This window comes from Balearica regulorum, chromosome 11 (genome assembly GCF_011004875.1).
Source record: "Balearica regulorum gibbericeps isolate bBalReg1 chromosome 11, bBalReg1.pri, whole genome shotgun sequence".
NCBI classification, from domain to species: domain Eukaryota; kingdom Metazoa; phylum Chordata; class Aves; order Gruiformes; family Gruidae; genus Balearica; species Balearica regulorum.
This window is the reverse complement of record NC_046194.1, coordinates 229,908-242,892: the sequence shown is the minus strand read 5'-3', so window position 1 is coordinate 242,892 and position 12,985 is coordinate 229,908. Positions and strand designations below refer to the sequence as shown.

At 47.7% G+C, this 12,985-nt stretch overlaps 1 protein-coding gene across 1 annotated transcript; it reads right to left on the bottom strand.

Moving 5' to 3' along the window:
* Nucleotides 1-336: 336 nt before the first annotated feature.
* Nucleotides 337-7,564, bottom strand: LOC104641053 (adrenodoxin). Its single transcript, XM_010309598.2, has 4 exons — nucleotides 7,271-7,564; nucleotides 2,017-2,141; nucleotides 1,443-1,572; nucleotides 337-1,186 (listed from the first exon to the last, which is right to left on the bottom strand). The coding sequence occupies exons 1-4, from the start codon at nucleotides 7,447-7,449 to the stop codon at nucleotides 1,066-1,068; spliced, it is 555 nt and encodes a 184-aa protein (XP_010307900.2). The 5' UTR covers nucleotides 7,450-7,564; the 3' UTR covers nucleotides 337-1,065.
* Nucleotides 7,565-12,985: the final 5,421 nt, after the last annotated feature.

Below are 12,985 nucleotides of genomic sequence, written 5' to 3'. Positions count from 1 at the left end.
CCCCCACAGGGCAGCCCTGCATCTCTGCCCCCCCATCAAAACTCTGTAATTTATGCCAAATATAAATGTGAATGCTCTAATATCAGATAAGCATTTTTTTTAAAGGTATACATCTTGTATGGGCATGCTACCTTGCTTAAGAACAGTAACTTGTTGGTTAAAATTGGTTGCTAAACATAGTCTGGGTTTTAACTAAAACCATAGGAAAGGTTTCTGTGCAGAACTCTGTTTGGTAAACTTGGTTACAGATCACAGGTTCTCTACAACATTTAGATGGAGAGTTTGACATATTGACTCAAACACGAGGGGAAAATCCAGTTAAGTAAACTGGGGCAACAGGACATTATACCTAAATTTCCATCAAACTCATTCCATTCCAACCAGGCTCATGTTACCAGAAAAGTGCATCTCATAGGTCTAAAAGCCTGATTATTAGAATTTTATTTGACTTGTGTGGTAGAACAGCAATGGGAAAATTTACTATTTGGAGAAAGTAGCAGATCATGGCATGTAACAATTCAGTGACACGTAACATCTCAAATTCATAGAAAGTGGTTCCTTCTTATAGGACTTGTCAGCATTCAAATGGTTATCAGGGTGTTCTTGCTAAGCAAACACAGCCTGTATCATCAAGCCAATCAGCGCACCGTCTTGTATTTGGAACAGCTATCTCTTCTTAAGCTTCCCAAATTGGGAAAAATCTGCTCTACAGTTAAAAGAGCCAAGCCTTGCAAGATTCCTAACAGTTACTTAGAATAGCACAATTCCTTAAATTTCAAATGAGAGGGTGAGTCACATACAGCACAGATTGTCACCCGCCCAGGGAAATGTAAAGTCATATGCTTTAGTCCAGTTGTGCTCAGCAGAGCACTCAAGCACTTAAAAACCAAAGACCCTAGCATTAAGCTTTGTTTAAGTAAGAGATTTGCCAAACAGGCATTTATACTGAATCAGACCTCTATTGTCTACTGCAAGCCAGCCACAAAAAGCAATAGTGTCAACCAACAGCAAAGTACCCTGCCACACCTAAAATGAGGACACGTGCTGTGCAGGAGCCGTTTCCGGTTACTGTTTGCTTTGCTTTCCAACCTCCAGCTGCCTCCTGATGTCCGACACATCCATGGGGACCCGCACTGTCAGACCATCCATCCACTTCTTAATGCATACCTGGCAGCCAAGGCGAGATCTGAGAAAAAAACATTAAGTGAGGCTCATCTGTTCCCACAGTAAAGGAAGAAATTCCCCACCCACATCGGGATGTCTGCTCCAGGCTGGGTTTTCACTGCAGTTCCTGTTAAAGGTCTCCTGTGCCCCAAGAGAAAGCAGCTCCAGAAGCACAGCCATAAACCAGAGTAAGTCCTGTCCCCTTGGAAACGGGTCCCAGGTGCTGAGAATCTGCCTCAGAAGCTTGAGAATCTACTGCAATCAGCAGAGGTGCTTACGTCTCAGTGAGTCCGTACGCCAAGTCCAGCATGTCCAGCTCTTCATCTGAGATGGCATCCAGCTTTTGGAAGGTGTCCTTCTCAAAGATGAGGTGACAAGTGGAGCAGGCCAATGTCCCTTCACATGCACCTGGTGGAGAAACAAAGGAGTGACAGCAAATCAGAACGAACAAGGGGATGAGAAAGGTCACCTCCGGGAACAGTGTGAGAAGAGGTCCTTTAACAGATCTGGAGCATGTCAAAAGAGATACCAGAAAACACAATAGATGGATGCAGATTTCAGCCTGCTTCCTCTCTGGCAGGATCACAATCAGTTTTCAAATTTGCACTTCAGCTCTAACCAACCAAACGCATTGACACATGCCGCTGGAATCCCAGCATGGCAGTGTGGAAGTCACACTGGCACCTCAGTGAGGTGAGCCACTCCAGCAAGCAGCTGTTGGGGAAGAGAAGCTTGCTTCATGGTCTCACCAGAACACAGCAGCATGTGTGCAGTTGCACTGTTCCCACGTACCCACTGGTCACAGCACAGACACACAAACCCTAAGAGCACATACCCTTGTGCAACACCTACCAAATCCATCGATGGCCAAGTTTTGATTGACTACCACTTCCAGCAAACTCTCCCCTTCCTTGGCTGTGGCTGTAAGTCGCTCTCCATCCCGATTTATAAAATGCACCGTCACCTGGTCTGCAGGGCTGCAAGACAATTTTGCAAAAATCAGAGGACCCCACCCTTTCCTGCACACCCACCATTGAGGTCTTTTGGCTGAGCACTAGAGCCATGGCACTGGGAAGGAAACGTGCATACAAACACTTTCTAGAAGAATTACACCACGTGTGTCAGAAGATATTCAGATTGTCAGTTCTCAGGCAAATCTGAGTTGACCCAAAATAACTGCCACTTTAGCAAATGTCCTTCAGAATAAAAGTTTAGCTGTGCATGAACAAGGGCAGATGCTCTGCACCCACTGCCTCTGCTTGGGCTGGCCAGTGGCAGAGCATTTGTAGGCAGGCAAAGCGTTTGGAAGACCTGGGATGTTGATCCTGGATAGAGTGATGTAATAACAAGAAAAACGCTCAGGATCAGATACTAATCATGCAATAAAGGCTGTTGCCATTCACATGTTGTTTCCTCTTCCTTTCCCAAGGGGATTACTTGATGACTGTTCCTTTTCTGGCGCTTGTTCTTTCATGAAGTGCCCACTCCTTACCTGAAACAATCACGGGGAGCCTTGCTATGATGAGGCATGCTCAGCCCCAGCTTACAGAGCAACCATGCTGAGTAACCGCCTCTGAGCTGATGTGATCCTTGTTCAGGAGAAATTGCTAGTGATTTAATCTGGTAGAGAGTTACAAACAAGGCCAATACCATCTCTTAGAGCTCTGCTTGCAGAAAAAGCATCTACAAATAAGAGGGAACCAGCATCCACTTCTCCTCCAGACCAGGATCTCCCCCACCAGTCTGGAGAAGTGCTGCCAGCCTGAACAGCGGTGTCAGGGATTTCTCACCATCTATTATATTTGTCAGGGGAAGCATACGAGCAAACAGTGGTTTTTCTTAGTGTACATACCCAAATGGTCACTTAGAAGCAGGAGGTCCCAGTTACCCAAAGGTCCCACCTCCTGTGCTGAAATGGGGCAGCACCCTGGAGGCAGTGGGTATTTTGCCCAGCACCTCTCAGTGTGGCACTGCCCAAGTGTCCAGCATCTCAAAGCCCATGACGTTCTCCAGTGGCAGAAGCTGGGTCCACCCTCTTCTCTTCCATCAGGCCAACAGCACACACCACTCTCCCAGAGCTCTGGAAAGATCCACCTCAGTCTCCCACAGCTCTGATAAACGCCCAAGCACTAACGGTGTCCTGTGACCTTGGTGCTGTCATTTTGGGCATAGGAAGAAAGAACCACAGCCTTGAAGACAGAGTGAATTTCACAGTGAGAACTGGCCAAACTCACAATCCTGTTTTTCCCCCATTTACACAAGACTGAGTGAAGCAGCATCCATCTTCTTCCAATAAAAGTGCTGATTGGTATAAAGCTTGATAACACTTCTCCTGGAAGCCCTGGGGCCAGTGAAACAAACAGCAAGCATGGCTCAGAGCTCTGAGAATTTCTAATATTGTCTCCTGATTTCTTGGAATGTATCTGCAATATACACTGAATACAAACTGTCACAGCCCCAGAGTCACACATTACAGCAAAGCCGACAGCTGAGGAAGCGCTGTAGCACCTACGCTCTTCCATGCCAGGCATCCTCTTGGAAAGTCACAGAGGCTGGGAGGAGGAATTGGTTAAACGGGAATTGTCCCTGGGATAGCAACACCAGCAGCTGAAAGGCCTTACCCTGTCTGCTCATCCCTCTCTGCTCTGTGGCAGATGAAAATGAAGCATGTGGAGACCTCTGCTGATTTCCTTTTAGCATTAAGCACAGAAATATATAAGGATCAAGTTTAAACATTTTCCTTTGCTCTCTCTTAACTCACAAGAGGCAGAGGTGGAGTATGGGGGATAAATCCAGCTCAGGAGGAGACAGGAAAGAATTCCTGTAAAAACGTAATGGAAAAAAGGGATGCAATGTTCTCCTCTTTCAAATTTGTGGGTCTTGTGCATTATGCTGCACAAGTCACAATCACCATCTAGATCTAATCCAATTTACCTGCTGACAAATCACTGCAGTACATCTCTAAGTGATTAAGGATGCTGTTTCTTAAAATGTTGTCACATGGACTACGTCAGCAAGACTTCAGGTGCAGAAAAATCCAAACAATTATCTCTGTGGAAAGCTAATTCCCATATTCCATCAAAATTTGGAAATGGAGAAAAGGAGATTAAACAATATTTTTTGCCTTCTCTGCTCTTCTGTTTTCAGCTGCATCTTGATTCAGCTAGCAGGAGCAGAACACAGGGGCTGCTGCACCTTCATCTGAGGTGGCAGGCTTCCTGTTTTGCAGAAAGCTTCAGCAGAAAACAATGCCTGGGCCATTAGTCTACAACAGGGTCCCCTGGTTATGAAAACAGCTGTGAAGTTCGCACTGAGACCATGCTGCAGAGGGAAGTGTTTCCCACGTGCAGAACGGAAAGATCACGTTGCAGTCACGCACAGGCAAGCAGGACCACCGTATTTCCCAAAGCAAATAGCCAAAGAATATCTTTAAGACATTTCAGTCTCCTTCACAGAGACACCCACAGACATTTCTTTGTAAATAAGCAATTTAAAGACTAGTTCTCAAATGTCAAAACAAAACAATTGTCTCTGTATTTTGATGGATTAGACCTATTTATTCCATTTTTATGGCAAACAGGCAGGTTTCCTCGCAACATTGGTTTTACAGTTACACAATAGAAATGGTAAAGTCATAGGACATCACTTAACGCTGCAACTCAATGCATTCTTCAACAGGATAATATGAGCTGGCTGCCTGCAAGAAGAGAGCGCTGGATCCAACAATCCCCAAAGCTGCATGCACATTTATCGACAAGTTCATTCGTATTGTCTTTGAGGTACCTAGAACTTCACCTGACATCAGTCCCCGGGGACCCCCACACCAGGCTCCCACAGATCCTCGGGGGATTTGTTCCCTGCAGTTCCTCCTGGACACAGCCCTGCTTGGGCTGCTGCTGCCAGTTAAAAGAGCCCTGAGACAGCTGAGTTGCAGCCAGGGACAGCACACAGGGTATCCACTCAGCTATAAGGAAGTACAGATGCTATTGCCACAGACCCCCTGCATGACTTTGGGCAAGCCTGGGTGGAGCAGTTCACCCTTCTCGAGAGCAGGGACGATGTCAAGAACTCCTAGACCACGACATAGAGAGCACTAGCTTCTCTGTCTTTGCTGGCTGTAGGGGAAATTTAAGCTGTTTGCCTGTGTTCTTAGTGCAGGTGCCTCTGTTGGGGGCATAAACCCAGCCTGATTACTTCCTGTTTTCACTGTCCAGTTCAGTCACCTCCCACAGACCCACTCGCGTACTGGTCTAATTGTCTTCATATCCCCCGAATCAGTTCCAGGCTCGAGTCTCCTCCGGAAGTCACCTGCTTTGGGTGCCCGAGGCTTCAGGAGAGCTTGGAAAGAAGATCCGTAGATTTTTCTGTTTACTTCTGAATTTATGGGCATTTTTAAAACTATAAAAAATTCCTTTCACATTTTGTTAGGAAAATAATTTTGAACCAGGATTTTAAAAACAACTCAAAATTGATCCGACTAAGTTTTGCTTCATGTAGGCTGAACTATTTTACAATAGCATTACTGTCACAGGACACACTGTCAGAGCTTTGGGAAGATCTTACCAGTATGTGACAAACTCAGTGCTGCAAGTTCAACACATGATAACTGATTATTCCCTTTTAAACAAAATCTCAAACTTTTGCTGACACAGGTAACTAGTGAAGGGGGTTTCAAGAAGGTTGTTGTTCTTCCTGTCAGTGTTTTTCCCTAAAAGATATTTTCCAAGGCCATACAAAACAGCAAGACGCCTACAAGTACTGCCAGAGATATGTTCATAAGCAACAAACCAATTAGAAAGAAAACCCACTGATAACAAGTCTTCATAAATCTCATTAAGGAGGATTATCAGTATAACTTTTTCTAAGGTCAGATAGCAAAATGGTTTATTGTTATTTTCTCTGATGTTGGTTGGGTCTTGTTCTCAATGTCTAGTAGATTACAGTCTGACCCAGACTGTGCTGGCCTAGGAGATCGGCAAAGTCCCTTTATGCTGCTCAGAGAAATGCAATCTCCTGAACGATCCCTAAGGAATGGAGGAAGGACTGGCAGGGAGTCCGCTGTAGCTCCTGCTTTAGAAACACGTGAGTGCTCTGTGCCAGGCAGCCTCTCCGGCCAGCCCCCTCCTGTCGGCACAGGGGGACGGCCCGCTCCTGCATCGTTAAGCTTTCCTTCTTGGAGAGTGTCCAGCCTCCCTGGACTCCTTTGCCCTCCCAAGGGACTCTGTCATCCAGGCCCCTCAACAGGCCAGAGTCTGCCCTTTCAGATGAGTACCTGAGAGTCCTCCACCCTGGCAGGGACCAAGTGCATTTAGAGATATTTCTAAACATGAGCTTCTGACCAATTTCCACCGCACGGTTCAACTCACGAACGAGCACCATGACAAACTGCATCCTGCCCTGAGCAGGCAGTCTCAGCAAAGCCCAGCACAAGTCACTTGCCTCAGGAGCCTGGCAGGACACCAGTGCTGTGGGTCCCACACCCCTTGCACCTGCAGCCACCACCTGAGCAGCTGAGCGCTTGAGCCAGCTCCCCCATCTCCCTGTCAAGAAGAGCACGCCAGCAAGGCGTGAGAGCTTCCAGCATGGCTTTCCACAACATAAAGAGGGCATCTTCCTCCCTGGCGCTGCAGGCATCATCGGCTCCCTACTCTGCCTTTACAGCAGCAGGGACAAGAAACCCAAAGAATTTGCGGTTCCCAGAGGAACCCAGCGGTCATCCCAGCTTCCCCACAGCAGCAGCACAGCAGGCTAACAGCCCGGCTGTCCGACACGCCTTGCCCACCACCCTGTTCCCCAAAGGCTGGTGAGTGGGCCCCAGGGTCTATGGACTGTTGTGCCACCTCTCCATCTTCACGCTCCAGATCCAGGCCACGAGCTGTGGCCTCCACAACTCCAGCAGCTCTCACAGGGCAGCTCCTTGCACCACCTTCCTCCTGTCAGCATCTGCTTTGCCTACACTTCCTCATCCACCACCTCCCGCAGCCCAACCGTGCTTCGCACTGGCCTCTCTCTTCTCCCTTCTGTGGGGCAAGGCAGAGGTAAGCGTTGGTCCCTCCCAAAAAGGCCCTTCCCGAGGCAGCAGGGTAGGGCTCGGAGTTTTACTCACCGCGATTCCCCAGGGGCATCCTGGAGCCTGTGCGTGGAGCTGAACCCTCTTTCCGACCCCTGTTTAGCTGGTGTGTGATGCTGCTCAGGCACCCCACAGAGGTAAATAAAGCGAATTTTGCTCGCATTCAGTCCACTTAGCAAGGGTCGCATGAGCCCTGAGATGCCTTGAGCTATCATGCTACTGAGGGTTCTGCTCCGTGTCTCCTGGGCTGTGGGTCGTTGCAAGGCCAGCTAGATTAAGAGTTATAAGTACAGCTGGCGGGGGGGAGGAGGGAAGAAAAAAAAGAAAAAGAAAAAACTAGGACAGCCTCCTTGGGGGTGGAGGGAGGGAGGAGGGAGGGGAAGGAGGAGGGAAGGATGGACAGAGGGATTGTGCTTGGATCTTGCTGCAGTCCAACCCATCAGGGCACGGGAATTGGCTGAAGCATGGTAACACGAGCATCATCCCCATGTAGCAGTCCCCAAGCAATGCTCACCTTGTGCATTACAGACTTCCCTTCTAGGAATTAGACCTAAACCCAGTTTCAGTAACAATATTCATTGCAATGTCTAATCATACAAGGGGTTGCAAGCTGAGGGCTGGAAGAGTAAACTGGCACAAGCACCAAAGCCTGCTGCCTCAAGAAGAGAGGGGCATGCCAGTTCTTACGGCAATGGGTTAAGAGTAAGACTTACAGATTCCGCTCTTGACATGGATGTCGTCCAGCCACGTCATGCCTTCCCCAAAGCTGCAGGCTCCCAGCTCTAAAATGTGAACATTCACTTACTTCATAGGATGGTGGTGAGAAGCAGCCACAGTTTGTTCATTTGCTAAATTCTCTGCTGAAAAGTGCCATAAAGGCACAGATAAGTATCATTCGTTTCACACCGATACCCCATGCTACCCCATGCTAGTGAGACTTCTGCAGCAGAAAACTCCTTCATTCCCAGAAACACTGTCGCTAGTTTAGTTTACACTCCTCTCCAGGGTAAATCAATTTGCCCCTGAGGGCCAAAATGCAACAGCAGAGACAGTTTCAGTTCCTGGTTTTTGTGGAGTTTGATAGCAGCTCTCATCTCAGGAGCCTGAATTGTCCCTAATACCAAATTAACAGTTCACCATTTGGTAGGATGTTTGCTTTAATCAAATTTTTTAATGCAGTAACATATTAGTAGCCAGTATAAGCCAAAACCTTTGAAACTGGACTCTTTAATCAATCTGTAGAGGGGAGAGAAACTACCGCATGAGAACTGGCTGGAAAATGTTCCCCTCAACACACATACACTGGATTCATAGTTTTGAAGATAACTGGAAAGTTTTCACTTTTTACCCCCAAAATGAAAATCTTTCACCCGAAGCTTTCAGGTTGAAAGGGGATACTTAAGCTTTTTGAGAAAAAGCATCAAAGACTTTAAGGAGCAGAAGTATTTTCCATAAAGGGGTGAAGGGGGGAGGGAATGCTATTCTTCTATCCAATAAAGTTTTAAAGGCAAGTGTCCAAGCATTCAAACACACCACTGAGATAGCTTCAGCAGAAAAAAAAAAAAAACCACCCTCATGGGCAATGCATAAAGGATTAAAAAAGAAAAACAACACTTTTTTATTTTTAGGGGGAAATCCAGTGTCTAAAATCACCTGTCTACTTCCCTCTGTTCACCTTGCAACCAGTAGAGCAGCACAGAGGAACATTTCATTCCACCTTGCCCGTTTGCCAAGCGCAGGCTGGCAATTACTGCTCCCACGACAGGACACAGGCAAGAGGAACATGCAGCGCTCTGCTACGGAGGGACATGATCTGAGATAACGTAGAGCCATGTTTGTAGGGCATCCAGAGTGAGTGTTACCCCCAAGTCCAGAGCTGGTGAGAGAGCTGCTGTCTGCTGAGAGGCACCCGTGGCGTGCCCCTGGAGCAGCAGCGCAGGGTACAATGCCAAAGCAGGAATCCCACGCGGCAGGCATGGGTGCACACCAGACTGCCCAGGATCACTGGGACTTCTCTGTAACTGGGGCTGGGGGATGGAATCGATGTAGAAATTCCTCATTTTAAATAATTTGTAGAATATCCTTCAAAAGCTTTCCTCCCCACCCTTGCTTGTATCACAGAGGAGAGCTGGCAGTGAGGCGAGTGGTTTGTTTTAGCTGAACACAGCTCCAGCCCGTGTCTCTGCTCTGCGGGGTCCCTCACTCTCAGGTCAGCTTTTCCAGGTGGTTTGCTTTCTTCCTGCAAGCTGCCCTGAATACTTCAGCCTTCAAACCCAGGTTCTTGGGCTGCAACTCACCCCTGAATTTAAGGTAACTCTCTGCAGCTGAGAGACTCTGCCCAGTCCTGCCTTGGCTTTTCAGGCACTACAGAGATGCAGTAGGCAGCCCAGTTCTGTGTCTCAGTCATTTCTGGAGAAGGAAAGCAAGGCTTGCCATGAGAGACACAAGGAAAGGGGCCATAGCACATCCAAACAAACCACTAAGCATCTTATCTCTCCAGCAAACCTTGAATTGAGAGATACACTAGATATATGCGCAGCAGCTTTCACAGCAAGGACATTTGTGTGTTTGCCTGGCACTGACCTCTCTCCTTGCCAGGAACTCAGAGCACAGCAAGTAACAGGTCAATGCCACCTGATGGGAGAGATGCCAACACAGAGAGGGGAGGTCAGATCCGAGAGCATCGTACCCAGTCCTGCACAGAGGTGAGAAGCAGTCAAGGGGACGTCTGTCCTCTGGTGAAAGCAAGAACAACCCTGCTGGGTCAGGACAGAATCATGGCCTATACTCACTTTGGATAGCCTGTTTTAAGGTTTGAATCAGGGGGAAAAGGGCAGAAAGTAAGATCTCCTTTTACCTCCTCTCTGCCATTCCATCCAGCAGCAAGCCTAGAAGTAAACACAGCCTTTCCAGAGAAAATCCTTGTTCATTTAGCCCAGGACTCAAATAGAAAGCTTTGCAAATAACCACCCCTCCCACAGAAAACAAACCAACCAACAACAAAAAAACCACAAAACAACAAACCACCAACCCAATTAAGGAAAATATCCTTGCTTTGAAAAAAACCTTCAAAACATTGCTTTGGAAGTCAGCACACCCTTCATGGGCAGGGCAGACGCAGCTGAAGTGAATCTCTAGCTCTGTTTCACAGAAATTCGGCAGAAGCCAAGTTTCCATCAGTGTGCACATGCACACACACCTCCCACCCCGCACCCCTCCTTGGTTGCCAGCACACCACACCACTGTCAGTGCGGTGGCTGTGCCTACATGTCTAGCAATGCGTTAGCACATGCTGGGAAGGAAGTGGGTTTCTGCCTTGAAACAGATCGCCCAATTTCTTCTGCAAAGGACAATTTGCTGTTCCCTGCCCCCAGTCTAGGGACTTTAATGCAAGTGTCCAAAACAGGTACAAGGTGTCACTAACTCCACCTCATCCCTGATTTCTGCACAAGAAGTAAACAGGTTGCAATCAGCACTGCAGCGATCCAACAAGAAGTTACAGAATACCCTTGCAGCCCTTCGCAGCCCAAAGCACTCAGACTCCTCAGATACCAGACCCAGCTTTTCCGTCCATCAGTCGTGTTTCAGTCCTTCCATGAGCCAATTCAGTAAATGGGCATAGTCAGCACAAGGCAGGCTTGCCTCTGTTCCTTTGGGCAGAAGGCACTCTGTGCAAACAGCTTTGACCAGAAGAGCTCTTCTTTAAACTTTGGGGCTTTCAAAAGACCCTAGATGGAAGGTTTAAAATGACCATATTAGTCTGCTGCCTCTCTGAAAGCAGATGAAAATCATTGTTTGAACCTGTAGTTATTAATATGTACATTAATAATGTTTTAGCAATGCTGCAGTTCTGGGGTTGTGAAAGTAACTCCATTACCATTTGAATCAAGATTTGATACATTTGATAAGTGAAGGGAGGAAGAAGTTCCTCTGCAAAGGAGAAGGAGAATCAGAAGGAGCGGGAAGAATCAGGAGAGGCAGCCTGTCCTGCAGCAGAACAGCCACAGGAGCAGGAAAGAGAAGAGACAGAAATCATACACAAGTCAGAAACCACCTGGCTACTATCCATGAGCAAGCTGCAACATATGCAGAAAGATTACAGGTGTCATCCAGGCAAGCAAATGCCTCCAATACTGGAGCATTTTATCAAATCTGTATTTGATGAAGTCCCAGGTGCTCAACAGTGGAAATCCCAAAGGAAAAGCGTCCAGAGGGGAGGGAGGAACTGAGCAAGCAGCTCAACAAGTCACGCCAAAGCTGAAGGCCAGCGCTGTGCCCTGGTACAAAAGTCATCACTCCTTTATTGCTTGGAGCAAGCAGGACTGGCCCATCTGTGGGAAAGCAGGCAGTCTGGCACGTGAAGGGCACGGAGCTGAGTTCCATGAAACAGGCCACCTGGTTCAGCCACAACTCGTCTGCCTTGGAAGAAACACATTACCCTCTGTGCCTTGTTTTACCTCAGAGAAATGGGGAAAGGATTCCTGGTTGGCCTGTGAGTGTGAATGAAGGATGATGGATAAAACACACACCTGAGACAGAAGTGCTCTTGCCAGAGCTGCACTGGCTTAGTCACTGCCGAGAGGTAGCCAGAGGCAAGCCCATGCTGTTCCTGTGGGTGAAGTCTCAGGGACTGCGGTCAGAGGCAGCAGACACACAGACCCAGGAATCACAAAGGTTTCCAGAACACAGCCTTTGTTCTTAACTTCAACAGCAAGAACAGCCTATCCCTCGCCTCCTACCAAGCCCACCACCTCGCAAATACTCCTGTAAGGAAACATGTACTGGCTGCTTACGTACACAGAACTAAAGCCACTGAACAAAACTAAAGTTCTCCTTCCCCGTTGTCACTATGAAAACCCATCAACCACCTTTTCTGTTCCAGAACAAGCTGCTAATACAAATAAATAGGGTAACTTGCGGTTGTTCTGCCTTCGCCAAGCCCACAGGACCAGGTGCAGAGTGCTGCCCCAAAACAGATGCAGTGGACGCAAACCTGCAGGCAAAAGTGCTTGCAGGAAGTGTGGTCACCTCTCAGATACTGCGTCATAGAGGCTGGAGGGTTAGGAGGAAGACTGTAAGTGTGCCTCAGTTTCTACATCTGTCAAACAAGACTACCATTTGCCCACTCTGACCTTCCTCTAGATGTTCGGCAACCTCCTGAGAACCACTACAAACAAAAGGAGCAAGGGCCAAATTTTCACCACTGGAAACAAGAGGACAGTAATGCAGTCAGAGATGAGCTAACACTGCAACAAGGAAACAAGATGAATTCACAACAGGGCTTCTTGACAGCAGCCACCTCTGGAGACACAGCTGCTGCCTAGCTGGGTAAAGGCCACTAAGTAAAGTTACAGCGCCCCAGCCAAGGTCTTCATTTGCAGATGCTTCTCCTTCAGGCAGTCAAGGATGCTTCAAAGATGGATGAAAGGGCAGTACTGCTGCACGTGGGGTGTAGACAGCCTTCACCGTAACCTCCCAGTTCAAGAGCAGTGTATGCCACATCCCCTTGACCCTTCAGTCAATCTTGATGACTGACAATTAACCCTCGCTTGTATTTCTTTAAAAGAGCACAATCAGAGGCAATAGCAATGATGGGAGCTTGTAATTTTCCAACTAGCTCTGCTCACCAGAAGGCTGTATTAACACCTGCTCAGAGCCAAGTGCATTCTCAACAGAAGTTGGAGGTACAGTCCCTTCCAGAAACTCCTAATATTCCTTTTTGCAGTCTCAGCACTACTTTTTCCTTCATGT

Coding starts and splice junctions, on each gene's coding strand:
- LOC104641053 (XM_010309598.2), bottom strand. CDS start 7,449: ATGATAGCTCAAGGCATCTCAGGGCTCATGCGACCCTTGCTAAGTGGA. Junction 2,142..7,270: donor GATGCCCCTGGGGAATCGCG/GTGAGTAAAACT, acceptor ATTGTCTTGCAG/CCCTGCAGACCAGGTGACGG. Junction 1,573..2,016: donor CTTGGCCATCGATGGATTTG/GTAGGTGTTGCA, acceptor TTTCTCCACCAG/GTGCATGTGAAGGGACATTG.